The 20,511-nt window shown below is 32.6% G+C and overlaps 1 protein-coding gene across 1 annotated transcript in view; it reads left to right on the top strand.

Annotated features, from left to right (window-relative positions):
- LOC114335514 (ran-binding protein 9) overlaps positions 1-20,511 on the top strand; it is a 106,228-nt gene that overhangs the window by 68,313 nt on the left and 17,404 nt on the right. Inside the window, exons 6-9 of the mRNA XM_028285765.2 lie at positions 8,528-8,784; positions 15,030-15,294; positions 18,875-19,014; positions 19,073-19,184. Of these exons, the coding sequence (XP_028141566.1) occupies positions 8,528-8,784; positions 15,030-15,294; positions 18,875-19,014; positions 19,073-19,184 (774 nt within the window). The remainder of the gene's footprint in view (positions 1-8,527; positions 8,785-15,029; positions 15,295-18,874; positions 19,015-19,072; positions 19,185-20,511) is intronic.

The following is a 20,511-nucleotide window of genomic DNA, read 5'->3' as shown; positions in this document are numbered from 1 at the left end:
TACTCCTGAGTGTGACTGTGGTGCCCAACGGCAGACCGTCCGTCACATTTTTGAAGAAGAATGCCACCGAAGGCGGTTCCCTGGAGTTTCCGAGTTCCTGAATACGACCGAAAATGTTTTACTGCATATTAATACATTAGATGTTCGTTTGTAATACTTCATGTAACGTTTTTATATATATTTTTTTAATTATGTGTTCTAATTGTATCTATGCCATTCGATAAATAAAATATATCTCACTGGTAATAATACCCCTTATCCCGTGGCCTACTTAGTCAGTATTTAGTCACCCTGATCGACCCCTGGGTGTGAAAACTTTTCTTCTCCCTTCTCTATCCTTGACTATTCGGTTAGGTTCGTAATAGTCTTGGTCATGGTAGTTTTAGTTAGGCGTTTATTTTTAAGAAATGTTGCTGGCTAAATGGGCACGACTCCCAAATGCCACAAAAGAGAGAAAAAATTCTGTTGCTTTGTTGCTTTTAGTGCGGTCTCACTCATTGTTTGAGTATCTTGGGGGACAAAATGAGTTTTTCTTTATTTTTTTTAAGTCAGTAAACATCAATTTTTCGCTAAAAAACTAATGATAATCTAACTTTTAACAAATCGAATAGAAATGACCAAGTCCAATCGTAATTACCCGATATCGGAATGTTGAGTATCTATCACGTCGATTTCGTGTTTCTATTGGCATTCTGTAACTCACATCGTATTCAGTGTAAATCTAAAAAGCCAATTTTTATTTGAAGCCCTCAGGAGGTGGTGGCAACCCCGCAATGAAAAGTGAAATAAGTGTTCTGTGACGTTAAGTTACTGTAAAGGCTAGTGCGACGCGAAAAAAATCATCAAAAAAGAAGAAATTTTGGTTTGTTTTGGTTACATTTGACAAATTTAACACAAGAATAAAAAATTGCCAGTGGAACACCAAAGAAAAAACATTCTACCAGTAAATTAATTAGAGCAGCAATTCTCAAAATGTTTAATGATTTATATTAACCTTGATAGTATAATTAGTGGTAAATAAAATTGAACATACAATTATCTAAATAAATAACAACACATACTAAAATCGCTAATCGTCAAAACGACAATAATGATAGCGATGCGCAAGCGTCAAGACCAATTTCGATGTCGAAATGTGATCTCGACAGAGCTTGACTAGTCGAAATCAATTTCTACCCATAGTAGAGTTCGAGATGAGTTCGAGATGAGAATATCAGAGGTGTAACCAGGGCCTGATTCTAATTCATTTCGAGGTCGCTATTGAATTTCGACACTGCCATGATGGTCGCAATTTATAGCGATTTTTACGGTCGTTTCACTACGGAGAGCAATGGATTGTATCCTTGCCTTGTATCTATTGTTGTCGTCCTTCGTATTTACTCAGTGTTTGTTGTACGTTTGCCGACAGTATACCTGGTATTGGATATGTTACAGTTCAAGTTGATTCTCAGTTAAGTTGGAGTCAACTCCAACTGAAACGAGCAGTAAAAGTTGATTTTAAAAATTTAAATCAACTTTTACTAGTTGGAGTTGACTCTTCCTGGATCGATTCAGTAAATGTTGATTATACGAGAATCTCAAGTGCATTTTTGATGAGTGTGCGTTTCTTTGTTTTGACCGTTTCAACTACTTATTAGTATACTCTGTAACGTCGCCCCCGTTAGGTAAATTATTCTGATTTGTTTTTTGCACAAACTTACTCGAAAGAAATACATCCGTATAACAATCCTTATAACAAATACACAGGGTGTGACGCGGTACCGCGGTCGAAAAATTGTTTAATAGTTATTTATGTACGAAGTCAGTAAAGTGGCTCTTTATCGAACGAGTCTGATATTACGAGCAGAGGAAGCGAAGCGAGCAACAGACGCGTTCGATAAAGAGTATTGAGGTGGTGCGTACAAAATTGTATCGTCAATCATAAAAAACATTAACACCTACTTACAACTTTGAGGAATTTTTTTTAATTTTAGACGAAATAAAAAATTCGTATGACAGTAATGACAGATGACTTTTGCATGATGGCCGGTTTTGATGTTTAATCGATAGTTATCAACATTGTATACCTACCTAATTACTAAATCTGTAAAGTTTTGATTTATTTTGTATGAATATAATTGCGAAACACTACAGAATTTTACTTTTTGACATAAATTTTATTAATAATAAGATAAATTTTGTACAATATTTTTAATAATTAAAGTAAATAAATTTTAATTTCACTCAAATAAATAATCGATTGCTGCCATTAACCACTTACATTCAATCTCGGTTAATTTGATTAATAATCGCGGCAGGTAAAGTAACATTCTTCTTTCAATACAACAAAGTGTTATTTTACTGCCGAAAATGAGGGCAAATGAGTAAATAATGAATGATTTTAGTGACGTTTGGCGATAAAAAATGATTTTCACTTCGTACAAATTTTTTTTAGATCCTTTGGGCCGTTTTTTCTCTAAAATTGACTGTTGTCGAGTTATTAGCGACTTAAAATTTGAAAAACGCCAAAATAACCATTTTCAAGGTTTAATAACTCGGTTAAAGATAATTATTGCGAAAGTCGAGCGAGCGGCCGTGGAGTAACGGCATAATCGCTGGCCTCATACGCCAGTGCACGTGGGTTCGAGCCCTGCCAAAGACAAACCATTTTCATTTCCAATAATGACACGAGCCGTCTCACCGTGCCTCGGAGAGCACGTTAAGCCGTTGCAACGCGTCGGTCCCCCTGGGCTAGTGTACATTGACACTAGTTACTTGAAACAGGGTTAAAGATGTAATTGGCGCCGGCACTGTCCGAAAGGCAAAAATGCCATACAATATTATATATTATGAAAGTCAGAAACTAAAAAAAATCAAAGATTAAAGCTACCTCTATAAGATCCTGAAGAAATTTTTGTCATGATTTCATTAATAAGATATTATTTTTAATTATCAACAATGAGCGCTAAGCGTGTATTGAGGCGGCCGTCAATGTGAGTGCGAGTGTGATTCACCATTGGACGGCCGGAATGGTGCATCTCTTTAGCACTCACCATTGACGGCCGCCTAATACGCACTTAGCGCTCATTGTTAATAATTAAAGATAACAGCTTAGTAATAAAATAGTGACAAAAATTTCTGCTGGATCTTGTAGAGGGGGCTATAAACTTTGATCTGGTCACTTTCTGACTTTCATATTAATGGATTTTAACCGAATTATTAAGCCTTGAAAATGGCTATTTTCGCATTTTTCAAATTTTAAATCGCGTATAACTCGACAACAATCAATTTTAGAGAAAAATCACAAAATACCTTTTTTTGCTCAGAATAACCCAAATGATCTAAAAAAAATTATTCGAAGTGAAAAAATTATTTTTGTGAATTTGTCTAAAAAAATTGTTTAAACAATTTATCGATCAAGGTACTGCCTGGCACCCAGTAGATTTGTTATAAGGACCTCTTTTTGAGTAAGTTTGTACAAAAAATTCGAATCGGAGTAATTTACCTAACGGGGGCGACGATATAGCCTAGACTAATTTGAACATCTTCAGTAACATTTAATTTCTAGAATCGGCTGTTTGTGTGAATCAGATTCAACTTTTACTAAATGGCATTGGGAAGAGTATACTTTTCCTAGTTGGAGTCTACTTTTACTAGTAAATGTTGAATATAAATCTTCATTTTATATTTATAATCAACTTTTACTGAAACCAGCCGTTAGAGTTGACTCGAACTAGTAAAAGTCAACTCCAACTGGATAATCAACTTGAACTGTAACAGATACATGGGTACGATACATTGATCGGTGTAAGGCTTGGCGCCTCGTAGTGGACAAACCCTTATTCATTTCGATACTAGTTACAACTGGGGATATTAACGTTATCATTTTGACACTACTCAGAATTTGGGTTGGCGCTCCGGTTTATTGGATTTATTGGCTACGCAACCACCGCAACATTTGTTGATAGTCTGGGAAAATTATCGAAAAAATGCCATTTTTTGGGAAAAGTTATTTACCAGCTATTTTATTGCTAAAATCTAATCTTAAGATTGCATATATTAGTAATATCTCTCGTTCCATCCCTCCTTGTGGAGTATTGGGCGTTTATGCGTTTCTTGGCCAAAAGTGTAAGATTGCTGTCCCGGATCTTTTGTTTTTATTCTCTGGATAAATTGTGAACTAATTCCCTCCACTCTCTTCTATCTTTTGCTCTCTTTTTGACTTCACCCCATCTCGTTGTTGTTCTTTTCAAGCTGTTGTCTGGTCTGCCCCTCTTTCTTTTCCCCTCTGGTTGGTATTCAAGTGCTTGTCTTGCTATGCTGCTTTGGTCTTTCCTTAAAGTGTGGCCGATCCATCCGTTAGTTTGCTGTGTCCTTTCCCATAGTTCTGTATTAGATATTTTGTTTGGCCAGTATATTTTCAGGATTTTTCTTAGAGATGTGTTTACAAATGTTTGTAGTTTTTTACTTGCATTTTCGTCCTGTTTCCATGTTTCTGCTCCATAGAGCAGTATACTTTTAATGCAACTGTTAAAGATTTTAATTTTTGTTGTTTCCGATATTTCGTTTGTTTGCCAAATTTTATTTAAAGCGTTGAATGCGTGTTGCGCCTTTGTTATTCTCGTCTGTATATCCTTTTTACACCCCCCGCTCCTTCCATGACAGATCCCAGAATGCCATTTTTGGGAAAAGTTATTTACCAGCTATTTTATTGCTAAAATCTAATCTTAAGATTGCATATATTAGTAATATGGGGTATGACAAGTCCGTAAAAGTGTGTTATTTTATTTATAAACAAATTAGCACTCCTAAATCTTCTTTTTTTTTTCAATTAGTGCTCTGTAACTCCTTTAGGAGTTACTATTAGGAGAAAACTAAGAGTTTTCCTTTAAACCAAAAACACTCAAATAAAAATCACCATAATTTAGTTCTGCACAAAGTAATTTTTTTTTTCCGATTTCCTTCAACAAAAATTTTAGTCGGAAAATCCGAGTTTTCCCAAAAAAATCTGCAATTTTCAATTAAAATTTTAGGGAAGTAATTATTTATTAATAATTAAATAAATTGATGACATGAAAGATTTTTTATAGTAGATTATACAGAGAGGGGCTAAATTATGGAATAAATTCATTTTCTCTAAAATGGACGATTTTGGAGCAAAATACCGAAACAGGTCGATTTTTATTTTTAAATTACAATTTTTTGGCATATATTTCATACTAGTGATGTCATCCGTCTGAGCGTGATGATGTAATCGATAATTTTTTTAATGGGAATACGGGTCGTGTGGTAGGTCATTTGAAAGGGCGTTCAATTCTCTATTCAGTAATATAAACATTAATATCATTATCTATACAGGGTTGCCAAAAAATAATTTTTGAATTAAATTAATTGGCGCAAAAAGAAGAATGTATGTAATTTATTTAACTCAAAATACATTGTACTGCTGTCACAAAATAGAAAAAAAGGTTTATTTCACAAATAAACATTTCTTTTCGCTTAAATTAAATCACAAACAGCCTCCCTCCTACCTATTGGCAGTTTGAACATTTAATTTAAGCTAAAAGCAATGTTTATTTGCCAAATAAACATTTTTTTCTATTTTCTGACAGCAATATAATGTATTTTGAGTTAAATAAATTACATACATTCTTCTTTTTGCTTCAATTAATTTAATTCAAAAAAATTGTTTGGCCACCCTGTATAAATAATGATATTAATGTTTATAATACTGAATAGAGAATTGGACGCCTTTTTAAATGAGCTACCACACGACCCCTATTCCTATAAAAAAATAATCGATTACGTCATCACGCTCGGATGGATGACGTCACTAGTTTGAAATATATGCCAAAAAAAATTTAATAATAAATAAAAATCGACCTGTTGCGGGATTTTTCTCTAAAATCGTCCATTTTAGAGAAAATGAATTTATTCCATAATTTAGCCCCTCTCTGTATATCAGGAGACCGGCGACAATATAACCAATAGTTTAGCAATAATTAAAATGTTAATTAAAAAATTTTGGTCGAAATAATAACCAGAAAGATTACGATACACCAGAATAACTATGATTTTAACTATGATTTAACTATTCAACGTACTTTACAGAATTGAAATTGGACTATTTGAGCGGTCTCAGAAATGTTATAAAGAAACAATTTTTTGGCTTATAAACAAATAGAACCCCTCAGAGAATATTAGATTAAATTAAATTAAGTTAACGCTGTTGAAAAGGGCACGGCTTTTGTGCCCTTTTCGAAGAAAAACAAAATAGAATTGCGAGGAGTGGTTCCAGGTATAACCGGTATTTGCGACAGAGTTATAAACAACAGGATTTCAATCTTTGAACCATTACCTTTTTATTCCGGCCCTCTTTGTATATACAAATTTTCATATCTTCAAGACACTCATAACAAAAAAGATTTATGTCATCAAGTTATTTAATTATTAATAAATAATTACTGCCCTAAAATTTTAGTTGAAAATTAAAGATTTTGTTTGGAAAACCCGAATTTCCCGAGGAAAATTTCCGCCGAAGGAAATCGGAAAAAATATCTATGTGCAGAATTAAATTACAGTGAATTTTTATGTGTTTTTGGTTTAACGTTAAAATCTTCTGAGTTACAGAGCAATAATTGAAAAAAGATTTCAGAGCGCTAATTTGTTTATAAACCAAATAGCACACTTTCTGCGGACTTTGCATAGCTATATTACTAATACCGGGTGTCCACTTATATTTTCCCCCATTTTAACTGCCTATAACTTCTAAACGGCTTAAGATAGAAATATGCGGTTTTCGATGAAATGTTTCATTTTAGTAAAAGTTTTGTCTGAATGGATTGAATTTTTTTTGTCGCTTTCAAATACGAAAAGAAAAATGGCGGATTTTTGAAAAAAACGTTGTTGACTTTTTTTTAATGGAACACCCAGTATATTTTTTTGTAAATTGAAAGAAAGGTCATTCACATATCCAGCGATATAAAGTTTTTCAAAATCGGTTGTCAAATCACTGAGTAATTTATTTTTAAAATGAGCGGTGCAACGTGGATATCACATACCTAAATAACATAACTAAGCAAAATGATATTATGTTATGTGATTTCCACATTGCATCTTTCATTTTAAAAATTATTTGCTCAGTCATCTGACAACCGATTTTAAAAAATTTAATATCGCTGGATAGATAAATGACCGTTTTTTTCAAGCTACTGAAAAATATACTGGGTGTTTCAATAAAAATAGTCAACAACGTTTTTTTCCAAAAATCCGCCATTTTTTATTTAAAAGCGACATAAAAAATGGTCATTTACTTAAAAACTTGAAAAAACGGTCATTTCCCTATCCAACGATATAAATTTTTTTAAAATCGGTGGTCAAATGACTGAGCAATTAATTTTTAAAATAAGAGATGCAATGTGGAAATCACATATATTATGTTATTTAGGTATGTGATATCCACGTTGCACCTCTCATTTTAAAAATTAATTACTCAGTGATTTGACAACCGATTTTGAAAAACTTTATATTGCTGGATAGGTGAATGACCTTTCTTTTAATTTACAAAAAAATATACTGGGTGTTCCATTAAAAAAAAGGCAACGTTTTTTTTCAAAAATCCGCCATTTTTCTTTTCGTATTTGAAAGCGATATAAAAAATTCAGTCCATTCAGATAAAACTTTTACTAAAATAAAACATTTCAGCGAAAACCGCATATTTCTATCTTGAGCCGTTTAGAAGTTATAGGCAGTTAAAATGGGGGAAAATATAAGTGGACACCCGGTATATGAAATCTTAAGATTTGATTCCAGCATGTCCAGCAATAAAATAGCTGGTACATCATTTTCCTTATTTTATACTCATTTTCCCAGATTATTACCTTACATTTTTCATTGAGCTAATAATTCACATTGTGGAAATTCTCAATTATTATATTTATTATATTTCTAATTTAATACTATTCTATCTAATTCCTCCAAAACCAGCAAATTTCCATAAAACCCAGCCATATTAATACCTTTTATTTAGTTTTACTTGCAATAAACAAACAAAACACATCTCCTAAGCTAAACCTAACCTCGCTTCCGGCGATTCATTCATGTCCGTGTCACACTTTTTTGGAGTCGCTATTAATTTCGATAGTCTCTATTTTATGACGTCATTTCGTTAGTTCAACTAAAATCCACAAGGCTCGCACAGTCGCATTTCAATATTGATTGCGACTTGTTTTCAGTCGAAATTTGAATTAGAATCAGGGCCGAGGATGATCCTAGGGGGGGTTACAACTACTAGATGGTCTCTGGGGGTATGGAATAGTAATGGTGTTAAGCGTAATAGAGCTCAAAGTACATCCAAATGGGGGGTTACAACCCCCAAAACCCCCCCTATACGCCTATGCAGAATATTAATTCCTACAAATTCCGATCAGACTTGCTGACCTCTATTATTCGATTTGACTCATTTCTATTCGATTTGTAGTTGCAGAAGAGGCCTGAATTTTTGCAAAATAACTTATGCGATGAATCTAATGTTTTTTTTTAAATACAGAAATCCTGAAGTTGGTACTGGCTGGTCGAATGGGCGAAGCGATCGAGAAAACTAGTCGATTGTATCCGGGCCTTTTAGAAAACAACCAGAATTTGTTGTTTATGCTCAAATGCCGTCAGTTCGTGGAGATGGTAAATGGATCTGACATAGAAATATGCCACAAGAAAACTAGCGTATGTGGTTTGTCGCCAAACAGTCAACAAATGTCCGTAATACAATCTACTAAATGTTTAAAGAATAAGAGTGGTTCACAAGAAGTAAGTATGTTTTTCTTCTCGATATGTACAGTAGTTACAGTAAAATAAACATGAGTTCAAGATCAAGGGCAAATGAAAGCTCTCAGATACCAAAATTCAGCTTATCCTTCAATTTTGCTAGTTTTAGAGGTAAAAAAACCACCTCGAGAGTAATGCAACCCATCATCAAAAAATATCTAGACTACTTCAAATGCGACATTTTCACTGTTTCTATTTTTAAAAAAGTTGACTAATACTATTTCTAAGAGAATTTCCTTAATATAGAATTTTTCCTTAGAACTTTTCTTAGTTCGAGTCAACTCCAACTGAAACGAGCAGTAAAAGTTGATTTGAAAAATTTAAATCAACTTTTACTAGTTAAAGTTGACTCTTCCTAACCCTTGTTAGTAAAAGTAGATTATACAATTTATACGAGTATAATCTCACGTGCATTTTTAATGAGTGTGCGACTCTTTGCTTTGACCGTTTCAACTACATATTATTCCAGGCTGTAACGTCGCCCCCGTTAGGTAAATTATTCTCACAATAAAACACTAAAAAACTGTTTTCTATACTTCCACAAAATTTATTACAACTACGTTATTACTACAGCTGTTTCGGCAAAGTGCCTTTCTCAAGTGATATATTTTACAATGTGTTTGCCTTTTTAAGTCTTTAACTGAAGAGGTTGAGGAGTGGGAAGCTGTTTATCTCGAGTTGGTCATTCAGAATTATATCTGTATTTTTCAATTTATTAATTTCCATTGATTCTAAAAGTGATAGCTTAAGGCCTTTATTTTGAATATGTAGAATTTGAAACTCTTCATTGAAAGAATGATTATGATCTAGAAGGTGAAGTGCGTATGTAGAAGTGTCTGTTTTTCTATTGTTGAAAGCCCTTTTGTGTTCTGCTATCCGTTTGTCAAAAGTTCTGCCAGTTTGACCGATGTAAGTTTTCGGACAGTCACCACAAGTTAGTTTGTACACACCACTCTGTAGTTGCTTTCTCTTTCGGCTTTTATTGTTTTTAATATGTTTGCTTAAGTTGTTGTTAGTTCTGAAAGCTGGTGTTATTCCTTTCTTTTTTATGTATCTGGCTATTTTTGTTGTTATTTTGCCAGTATATGTGAGAGAGCAGAAGGTACTGGGTTTTTTCTGTGGTGGTGGATACACTAATTTCAAGGCTTTCTTATGGAGTTTTTGGTTTAAAATGTTGTTAACTGTTTGTTCGTTATAGCCATTGTTTACTGCTATTTGTCTAATGATATTTAGTTCTGTCTCGAAGTTATTTTTTATCATAGGAATTTCTGTCAGTCTGTGTATCATGCTATGGTAGGCTGCTAATTTGTGTTGTGTAGGATGGGATGATGAATTGTGTATAGTTGTGTCAGTATGGGTAGGTTTATGATATACGGAGAACTCATGTTTGTTGTGTAGTCTGGTAATCGTTACATCTAGAAAGTTTATGGAATTATTCTGTTCTGTTTCTATTGTGAACTCAATATTACTATGAAGTGAATTAATGTATGATAGAAATTGGTCAAGTTGTCTGTTAGTTCCTGTAAAGCAGGCTAGTATGTCATCCACGTATCTCCACCAATATAAGAACTGTTTAAATACGGGGTGTTTAGAAATTGTTGTTTCAAGTTGGTTCATAAATATATCTGATAGTAATGGGCTTAGAGGATTACCCATAATAAGTCCTGCACTGTTGTTTGTGTAAATTTGATTATTGAATTCAAAATAGTCTTGATTTATGCAAATTTCAAGAAGGTGTAAAATTTCAGATGCAATGATCGGATTTGTACTATTATGTTCTAAAAGGTTTTTAACCAAAACAAAAGTTTCTCTAGGAGGAACACTAGGAAAAAGATTTTTTACGTCAAATGAAATTAGTCTGGAGTTGTTGGGCAATTGAAAATGTTGTATTTTATTAAGTTCTAGTGTATTTTTTACGGTGAATTTAGGTGAAAATTTAGTGTATTCTGTAATAATATCTGACAGTTTTTTTGAAAGTTTAAATGACGGAGCTGTATAAAAAGAAACTACAGGTCTTATTGGGTGGTCAGGTTTGTGTAGTTTAATAAAAGAGTATAATTTAGGGGGTTGTGGGTTCATAATATTAAGGTATTTCTGTTCTGTTGGATTTAGTATTGATTTTGAATTTTCAATGGCTAGTTTAATTTGTTTTCGGTATTTTTCTGTGGGGTCTTTGTTTAGTGTTATACTATTTTGGTTATTTAAAAATTCTATTGTTTTGTTATTATAGTCACTTTTATCGATAGCAATAGTAGTGTTACCTTTGTCTGCTTTTGTAAACATTATGTCATGTTTTATTGATTTATTTTTAATTGAAACGGCTATTTGGTTTTCTTTGTAACAGGAATTATTAGTTTCACTACCTACATCGGTAATAGATTTTGCAATGATGCTTTTTTCTATGTTATTGGCAGTTTTATTTAACTCTACTTCACATTCTACACCTAAATATTCTAAATTTTTTTGATTATTATGTTGAGGCAAGTTATGTTTAAATCCTTTCTCTAAAAGTTCTATCTGACTATTATTGAATTTGGTATCTGTTAAGTTTATAAATCTATTTAGACAAGGCGGAAACGGCGGGTTCGTTGGGAAAAATATTCCTATGAGATATTTTTGCATAATCACATTCGTGAGACATCCCAGAATAAGGTTCAAGAAGTCGCCCACGAGAAAAGTGGGCCAATTTTTTTTTTAGTAATTTTTTTTTAATCAACTTGTAAAAATCAATATTTTTGGCCCGGACTAATTTTTTTTAGGTTTTTTGGACAATTCTAGACAAAAAAGGTCTCTTATAATTTTTCTCTAAAGTTGACCTTTTTCGAGTTATAAGCAAGTTAAAATTTGAAAAACGCGAAAATGGCTATTTTTAAGACTTAATAACTCGGTCAAAAATTATTATTTTGAAAGTCAGAAAGTGACTAAATCAAAGTTTAAAGTCGCCGCTACATGATCCTGAAGAAATCAGTGTCATTAATTTACTACTAAGCTGCTATTTTTAATTAATAACAATGAGTGGTTAGATTGTATTGACGCTGCTGTAAATGTGAGTGCGAGTAAGATGCACAATTGGACTGCTGGAATGGCTTCTCACTCGCACTCAGCATTTACAGCCCCGCACACATGCATGGCGCTTATTATTATTACTTAAAAATAACAGCTTAGTAATAAAATAATGACAAAAATTTCTTCAGGATCTTGTAGGGGGGCTTTAAACTTTGATTTAGTCATATATTGACTTCATAATAATAACTTTTAACCGAGTTATTAAGCCTTGAAAATCGCCATTTTTCGTTTTTTTCAATTTTAAATTGCTTATAAGTCGAAAACGATCAACTTTAGAGAAAAATTATAAGAGACCTTTTTTGTCCAGAATGGTCCAAAAAATTAAAGAAAAAATTGTTCAGGCCAAAAATATTGATTCTTGCAATTTGATTAAAAAAAAATTGTTAAAAAAAATTGGCCCACTTTTCACATGGGCGACTTCTTGAACCTTATTCTGGGATGTCTCACGAATGTGATTATGCAAAAAAATCTCATGGGAATATTTTTCCCTTCGAACCCGTCGTTTTCGCCTTGTCTAATTGAAAAAAGTATGATTTGAAAAATTTTTTGTATGAGTATTGAGTTTTTTACTATTGCAAATTAGATTATTTAGTTTTTTACATTGTGTATTATATTTTTTGTCTATTATATTATCTACTTCTGTTCTTACGTTAGAGTCTAGGATGTCAAATTCTATATTATCTAATCTATAATGTAATTCTGAATGACATACCTTAAGATAAACAACTATAATATCTCGTTTTCTGTACTGGGTGCTTCTATCCCGTTTCAGCCATCTGGTCTGGCCATGTTAGATACCTGCTATCGCGGCGGCACTGCGGTTGTTGGTTTTTAACTTTATGTATTTCGGGAAAACGTTGTATTTCACGCACATGTTAAGAAACCAGATATTTTGTGTTGTTAATCTACGCTTTAAAAGCAATCTTGAAAACAATATGGTCAATAGCCCTGTATTGGCTTCCTTTAAATAATTGATGGATTCGGCCGTTACTTGATGGAAGTTCATTTTATCTCACAATAAAACACTGAAAAACGTTTGTTTTCTATACTTCCACAAAATTTATTACAACTATGTTATTACTACAGCTGTTTCGGCAAAGTGCCTTTCTCAATTCTCAAGTGATATATTTTACAATGTGTTTGCCTTTTTAAGTCTTTAACTGAAGAGGTTAAGGAGTGGGGAGCTGTTTGTCTCGAGTTGGTCATTCAGAATTATATCTGTATTTTTCAATTTATTAATTTCCATTGATTCTAAAAGTGATAGCTTAAGGCCTTTATTTTGAATATGTAGAATTTGAAACTCTTCATTGAAAGAATGATTATGATCTAGAAGGTGAAGTGCGTATGTAGAAGTGTCTGTTTTTCTATTGTTGAAAGCCCTTTTGTGTTCTGCTATCCGTTTGTCAAAAGTTCTGCCAGTTTGACCGATGTAAGTTTTCGGACAGTCACCACAAGTTAGTTTGTACACACCACTCTGTAGTTGCTTTCTCTTTCGGCTTTTATTGTTTTTAATATGTTTGCTTAAGTTGTTGTTAGTTCTGAAAGCTGGTGTTATTCCTTTCTTTTTTATGTATCTGGCTATTTTTGTTGTTATTTTGCCAGTATATGTGAGAGAGCAGAAGGTACTGGGTTCTTTCTGTGGTGGTGGATGGATATTACGGCAAATGGATATTATTCCGATAACGGGTTATTATAAAATTTGACGTTATCAAATAAATAGAATGTTAAATTTAAGTTTTGCTTTAAAATTTTGGTGCATAATTACAGCTACATTTGAAGTAGCTTAATAAATTATTTTATTATCATTGATTAATAAATAAATAAACAATTTATAAAAATTCAATAACATATTTTCTTTTTGTTATTTTATTTACTTTGGCGGAACCTTAAACACAAGCATTCAACTGTGTCAACAATGAGGTTAGCTTTGTACGTCGTCAAAATTTATCGTAAAATAACATAAATTTATCACAAAGTTTCTAACTCCAATATAAAATTAGTTGGTTTTTAACTTTATGTATTTCGGGAAAACGTTGTATTTCACGCACATGTTAAGAAACCAGATATTTTGTGTTGTTAATCTACGCTTTAAAAGCAATCTTGAAAACAATTATTCTGATTCGATTTTTTTGCACAAACTTACTCGAACAAATACATCCTTATAACAAATACACAGTGTCAGGCGGTACCGCGGTCGAAAAACTGTTTAACCAATTTTTGTTAATCAAATTCACAAAAATAATTCTTGACAGTTTTGTGGTTTGACAGAAGTTTGAATTTTTAATATTTGAATTTGTTGAAGTTTGAATTAATATACAGTTGAGTCCGCGAGTCTTTACCGTGCGTCATCATTTAAAGCATACGAAATAAGTCGGAAAACTAAACGCAACGGCAAATGGATATTATTCCGATCACGGGTTATTATAAAATTTGACGTTATCAAATAAATAGAATGTTAAATTTAAGTTTTGCTTTAAAATTTTGGTGCATAATTACAGCTACATTTGAAGTAGCTTAATAAATTATTTTATTATCATTGATTAATAAATAAACAATTTATAAAAATTCAATAACATATTTTCTTTTTGTTATTTTATTCACTTTGGCGCAACCTTAAACACAAGCATTCAACTGTGTCAACAGAGGTTAGCGTTGTACGTTGTCAAAATTTATCGTAAAATAACATAAACTTATCACAAATTTTCTAACTCCAATATAAAATTAGCTGTGAAAACAAAACTGTTTGTATACTATAAAAAAACTTCAAAATGCAAAAATTCGACAAAATAACAGCAAAAAATTCAACAAAGTGACAGCCACAAAAGTAAACAAACCAAAACGTCAGAAATTGTACTTAAAATATGTGAAGACATCCCCAATCGTCTTTCTTTGTACCTATCTCTTTTCAATACACTGAGTCTAAATCGTTCATAAAAATAACATGTGTTTTTACTTAATGACAGGCGGCAGCTGGTTTGTCATTAATTTCATGCGTGGAAGAGAATGATGCTAAATAAAAAGTATGTGTTTTATCTCACCAGGTATTAATGACGCACGGGTAAAGACTCGCGGACTCAACTGTATGAGAAATATTTTGGTTTTCTAATTACTTGCTTACGGTTGTTATTTTAATCTTTATTTTTTTGCAAATTTTTGTTTAGTCCATTGATGAAATGAATAGAAATAACACTGCCAGAAACGGTAGCAACTGTACCAATGATTCGCCAATAATCAGCACGGATGATTGCGAAATGGAAGAAATGGACGCATCCGACGAAGTACAGAACGGACATGGAGAATCTTGTATCAACGGTAAAAGTAGCACATCTAGTAATAACGGATATCAAAATGGTAACAGTAGTAATAATATTGACGAGGCACCAGAAATTCTTACTACCTGCTGTGATAACGAAGAAGAAGATATGGGTGAGTGTTACTATTGGAATTTATACTTCAAATTCAGTTACATACCATTAAAAACTATTATTCGCTAGAATTAGAGGCCTTGTTCAGGTACTTTAAAACGCCATCTCGTTACGCCGGACATCTACCTGCTAAACCAGACCACAGTATAAAGAGGGACAGTAGAACCACTCTCCGAAAAATTGGAAGTAAAATCTTTAGTCGCGCATGGGACCGCGCAATGTTCCCAGTCGCTTTTGCTCCTCTCGCAATGCCAGTCGCATAGAAACGTACGGGTTTTAACAGGGAAAACCCGCATCCACCACTGGTGAATTACCAATTGCGTACTGCCGGTATTACTTCTTGAGATCAAAGTGTCGACATGGAAGAGGTTTTACTGTCCCTCTTTGACCAGACCATCCTCCGTCTTCCAGCGCTCGTAAAGCGGAATGGCCGCTGTAAGGCCGATATCGCTTCCGAAGCACTACCTTCATTCATCCACATAGGTACTGCCGTCAGCAAGGAAGATTTTCCCTGTTTCCCTTTTTTTTTGGTCTCAGAATTTGGTTTTTTATGATTTTTTTGTTCTATGATTTTTTTTAGGAGCTCTGTTTCAAGGAGCTCGTGGAAGGCCCCCATCGCTCCCAGAACTACATTACTCCTAGCTGGGCATTTGGTCCTTCCCCACAGTCTGGCTCACTCAATCTGACTCCCTAATTCGCCTATCAAAACGTATTCCCTCTAGCTTCAACTTACAACATATTTGCCTCTTACCTTTGCCGTTGGTACAGCTGTCCTTCTTCCTCGTCTTTCTTCTTGATCACTACACGGATCTAGTTGTGTATACTAGTTCAAACCTGCTTTATTTTCAATCATTCCCTCAATCATTTCTCTCATTGTCACAAAATTCACACCTCTCTTTCCATTATGTTCCTTTCCACTATCTATCTGTTGCACTCTAACATCGTATGTGTCACAGCTTCCGGGTGTCCGCAGTATAGGCATTCATCCGTGTCAGCCTTTCCAGACCCTAAAACACCCGTGTCCTGTGAGCACCTGCGTTAGGAAACAATCCAGTCGCCTGTGACCACCACAGTCCACCCAATCTCTTAAGTTCGGGAGCAGCATCTTGGTCCACTGTGCCACATCTTCCTTCTTGCTATCTTTCAATTGAAATTTCCTGTCTTCTCTCGGCCATATTAAGCTCTAGGTATCTTCTCTCTTTTCTTTCCACTGCCAACACATGCAGCGAAACACATCCAGTGATTGCCTCAGACAGTGCCTCAGTCATTTGCCTCTGTCTTGTTGGTCCAAACTCCAACCTGGAGGACCAAAATTTTCTGAAAAAATGAGTATTATTTTGTATTTTGACAACGACACCCGACTTGGGCGTCGAAACGTTAATAAATTCATTTTTTGGTAAAATTGTGGCTTATTTCCCATCGAAAATACTTAATTACAAAATTTTCTGTTAGGGTTTTTTCCCTTATAGGGGTGTGCATATAGATTTTCACTTCGGAAAAAATCAAACAAGATAGAACTTTTTGTAATCTCATTAATATGTTTAATAAACAACATATCAAAAAGTTCTACTCGAGAAGTGGGTGCTTCATTTTTTATTAAACAAATGAACTACGAAGTTAGATGTTTTTTTTAAATAACTCAGAAATTAAAAATTTTAGAAAAAAACTGACTGGACCATTGAAAAATTCAGAAAACTTTACAAAAAAAACCTTATATAAAGATTTTTCTAAAATTAAATCTGTAGGTTCTATAATTTTTTATTTATAACGCTAAAGTCACCCTTCTCACAAACATTGGCGCACTGTAAACTAGCGTACTCCGAAGTGCACGGTTGAGTTATTTTAATGTAATTCTTTAACTAATGGATTAACTGATATTTTACAAATTGGACATGAAAGAAGAACAATTAAGCTATCTTATGGTTATAATAAAAAGAAATAAAATGTATGGGGATAAGTACGGTGTGGGCGGAAAGTGAGACTTACATGAATTTTGTTTAAAAATGTTTTAAAAATGTGTAACTAATACAATTTTTCTTATAAAACTCTCAATTTTGCACAACTTGCCTTTCAAGTATTTTACTTATGATGTTTTATTAAAAAAAATCTCAAAAAATTAATTCAAATGATACGACGTCTCAAAAAAAATTTTGAAAACTTTGTAGTTTTACAGAATTACCACCATTTTAAGACGGTATTACTCAAGTTTGAACAGATTTATTACAGTTTTATAAGTGCTTTTTTAAAGCTTAGGATTTAGTCTTTAAAATGCACTAAATTATTTTACTTTAGAAATGAAATAAACTATTTCTTTTTGAGAAAATTAAGAAAGATAAAAAAAATGTAATACAAAAACCGAAAATTACCAGCTAAAAAAATGTTTATACAAAGTGATCAATACTTTTTTCTGTAAAACTTGCCTAAAATACATTTAATAATAAGCTTCAACAATAATAAATGTTCAAAAAAAATTTTTTTTAGCTCTTATACAGTACGTCTGCGTAACTTGGGACCTATTGATAAATTTTTTATTATTATCAATTTTACGAAAAAAAGTTATTCTTTATAAAATACTCTGCATCGTATATAATCTAAGATGCAACCATCAAATATTAAATTTTATTAATTTTGTACGAGGTATGTCAAAAAATATGAATTTCACTCAAGAGTAAAGTACCTTTATATTTCACAATATCGAAAATTGTTATTAAGAAAAGTTGTTTGGAATTAAAAAATATGTTTTAGTGTTTAATTATATCCTTCAAATATTGTGAATAATAAAGGCACTTAACTCTTAAGAAAAATTCATAGGTACCTCGTATAAAATTGAAAAAGTTTGATAGCTGATGGTTGTATCTTAGATTTTAGACCAGATAGAGCATTTTATGAAGAATAACTTTTTTTCGTAATAAAATAGTTATCATAATTGTAATAAAATGATGATGGGTATCCGTAATTTGAGAAAAAATTGAATTTCTTTTTTCGATTAGAATGATGTAATTGTATATTGAAACATGGTATTTAATCTCATAATAGAATTTTTTGATATTCTGGAATATAAAGGTACTTTACTCTTTAACGAAATTCATATTTTTGACATAACTCGTATAAAATTGATAAAATTTGCTATTCTGATGGTTGAGTTTTACATTTTTGGCTATCCAGAGCATTTTATGATGGATAACTTTTTTTCGTAAAATTGATAATAAAAAAGTTTTCTATGTGGTTCCTAGCTACGCAGACATACTCTATAAGAGGTTCATAAGAATTTTCAAATTGCAATGCCATATTCGGATTCAGCATAATCAAAAACAAAATAGAAACATATTTGATCAAAGTAAAATGATGAATTCGACGATATTTTTAAAATTATTTATACAGAACAATTGTTATTATTTGAACAATTAATAAACAATTAGCGGCCAAATCTGCTAGAACTTTTAACTTTAAAATGTATATTGCAAACTAACAAAAAAAGTTTTAGAAAATATAAGCTTGTTTGAATTTTTCCGAAACAATGCATGTTTTCGTTCTAATTGCACTCCGCTATTACCTGATATACATATTTATATTTCTTTTAGATGTAGACGTACCGTGTCGTAAAAGTAATACAAAACAATCTGTAGAAAGGATATTAGATTTTGGCAGAGAATTATACAGTATGAGTCAGAGGTTAAAAATCGATAAAAGTAGTAATAATATCAACGAAAAAATGCTGGAAGTAAGTTAAAACCATTTTGATTTGAGTAGTATATTGCAGTCTCTCTTTTCTGTTTTAGGACGCATTTAGTTTATTAGCATATTCAAATCCTTGGGCTAGTCCCGTTGGATGGCAATTAGAACCCACACAGAGGGAATCAGTATGTGCATCTTTAAATTCTGCAATTTTAGGTAAGTTGTTCAGTCACAAATTAATCCCTTAATTTGTAATCTCACATTAATCTTAACTTCCTAAATTTTTATAGTTTCACCGTGTATAATTGTGAAACATCGATTAATAGGTTGATTAAAGTTTATTCAACTTCCTGCAAACTGAATAAATTGCCAAATAGTGTTATTTCTATTGTATTTGTAAGCTTTCAAAGTTCAAAGTTTTTGTTACTATGTTAGATGCATTAACCTCTATGATGAGGTATTCATTATTGGTGAACTTATAAATTAGGGGATTCGGGCTCATTTGAGCGCAGTCTATTATAAAATTTTACCTAACCACAACTGTAGTGCAATAACTCAGTAGCTGTCAAAAAAACTTTACTCCACGACTTCAACATTTATTTATCATCGTCGATCGAGAAGAACGGATACAGGGCATAAGAAACAATTCGAAACTTATATCACAATCGAATTGTCCAAAGTTTATTTATTTTTTTTTTCCATTTTGCATTGAACGTTCATTTTTTAATTGTTTAGATGTGTCGCAACAAATAGGATTTCGACATATTTATGATAATTGATAATTATACACTGTATATAATATACAGTGATGAGCGCGCTAATAATCGGCAAAATAACGCAAAAGATGGAAACCATATTAAATTGTGAGATAAAGAGATGAAACCATTAGCGGTGGGAAATTTAGCGATATAAAGGTATAAATTTACATTGTATTGATTATTTTCCACCTTTAGACGTATTGAACCAGTTTAGCAAGTAACACCGTGACAGTGATAGTTTTAGTTGACATACTCATACATAGTTGAGTATGTTATTTACATAGAGAGTAGTGGAGAATCGAAAAATTGCGCTATAATGGCAATTCCGCCAGTGGCGTAAAATTTGGGAAGGGTCAACTATTCACTGTCCTCTGTCGTACGCCTCTGGTAATAGCCAGAAACGTTTACTTAACATAATTTCACATGGTGTATAGTGCCTACACTTTCTGCCAAGTATGAAAAGAATACGTCAAATAGTTTTAAAATACTGAGCAAAAATAGTTTTTAAATTTTTAATAACTCTAACTCGGTAAGGAGCCATATTTTATTTAAGTGATTTGGGTTAAATCTTATATTTTGAGGTCTAGAATCTACAACTCAGAGATTTTTTGACATTCTTAATGAAACACCCTGTATATAATTTCAAGAACCTTGTACCACTTTGTAGTCCATGTGGTGAGACCGCTCCCGTCTGAAAAACATTTCAATTCGGTTTCTCTGCGGATTCATATTCAAAAATGTCCCCTTTAAACAAATCTGAAGGGTACCGGACGGAATTTTTGGGC

The sequence above is a fragment of the Diabrotica virgifera genome, chromosome 1, assembly GCF_917563875.1.
Source record: "Diabrotica virgifera virgifera chromosome 1, PGI_DIABVI_V3a".
NCBI classification, from domain to species: Eukaryota; Metazoa; Arthropoda; class Insecta; order Coleoptera; family Chrysomelidae; genus Diabrotica; species Diabrotica virgifera.
Note: the sequence above shows the minus strand (reverse complement) of the source record. Positions and strands in the feature narration are given on the sequence as shown.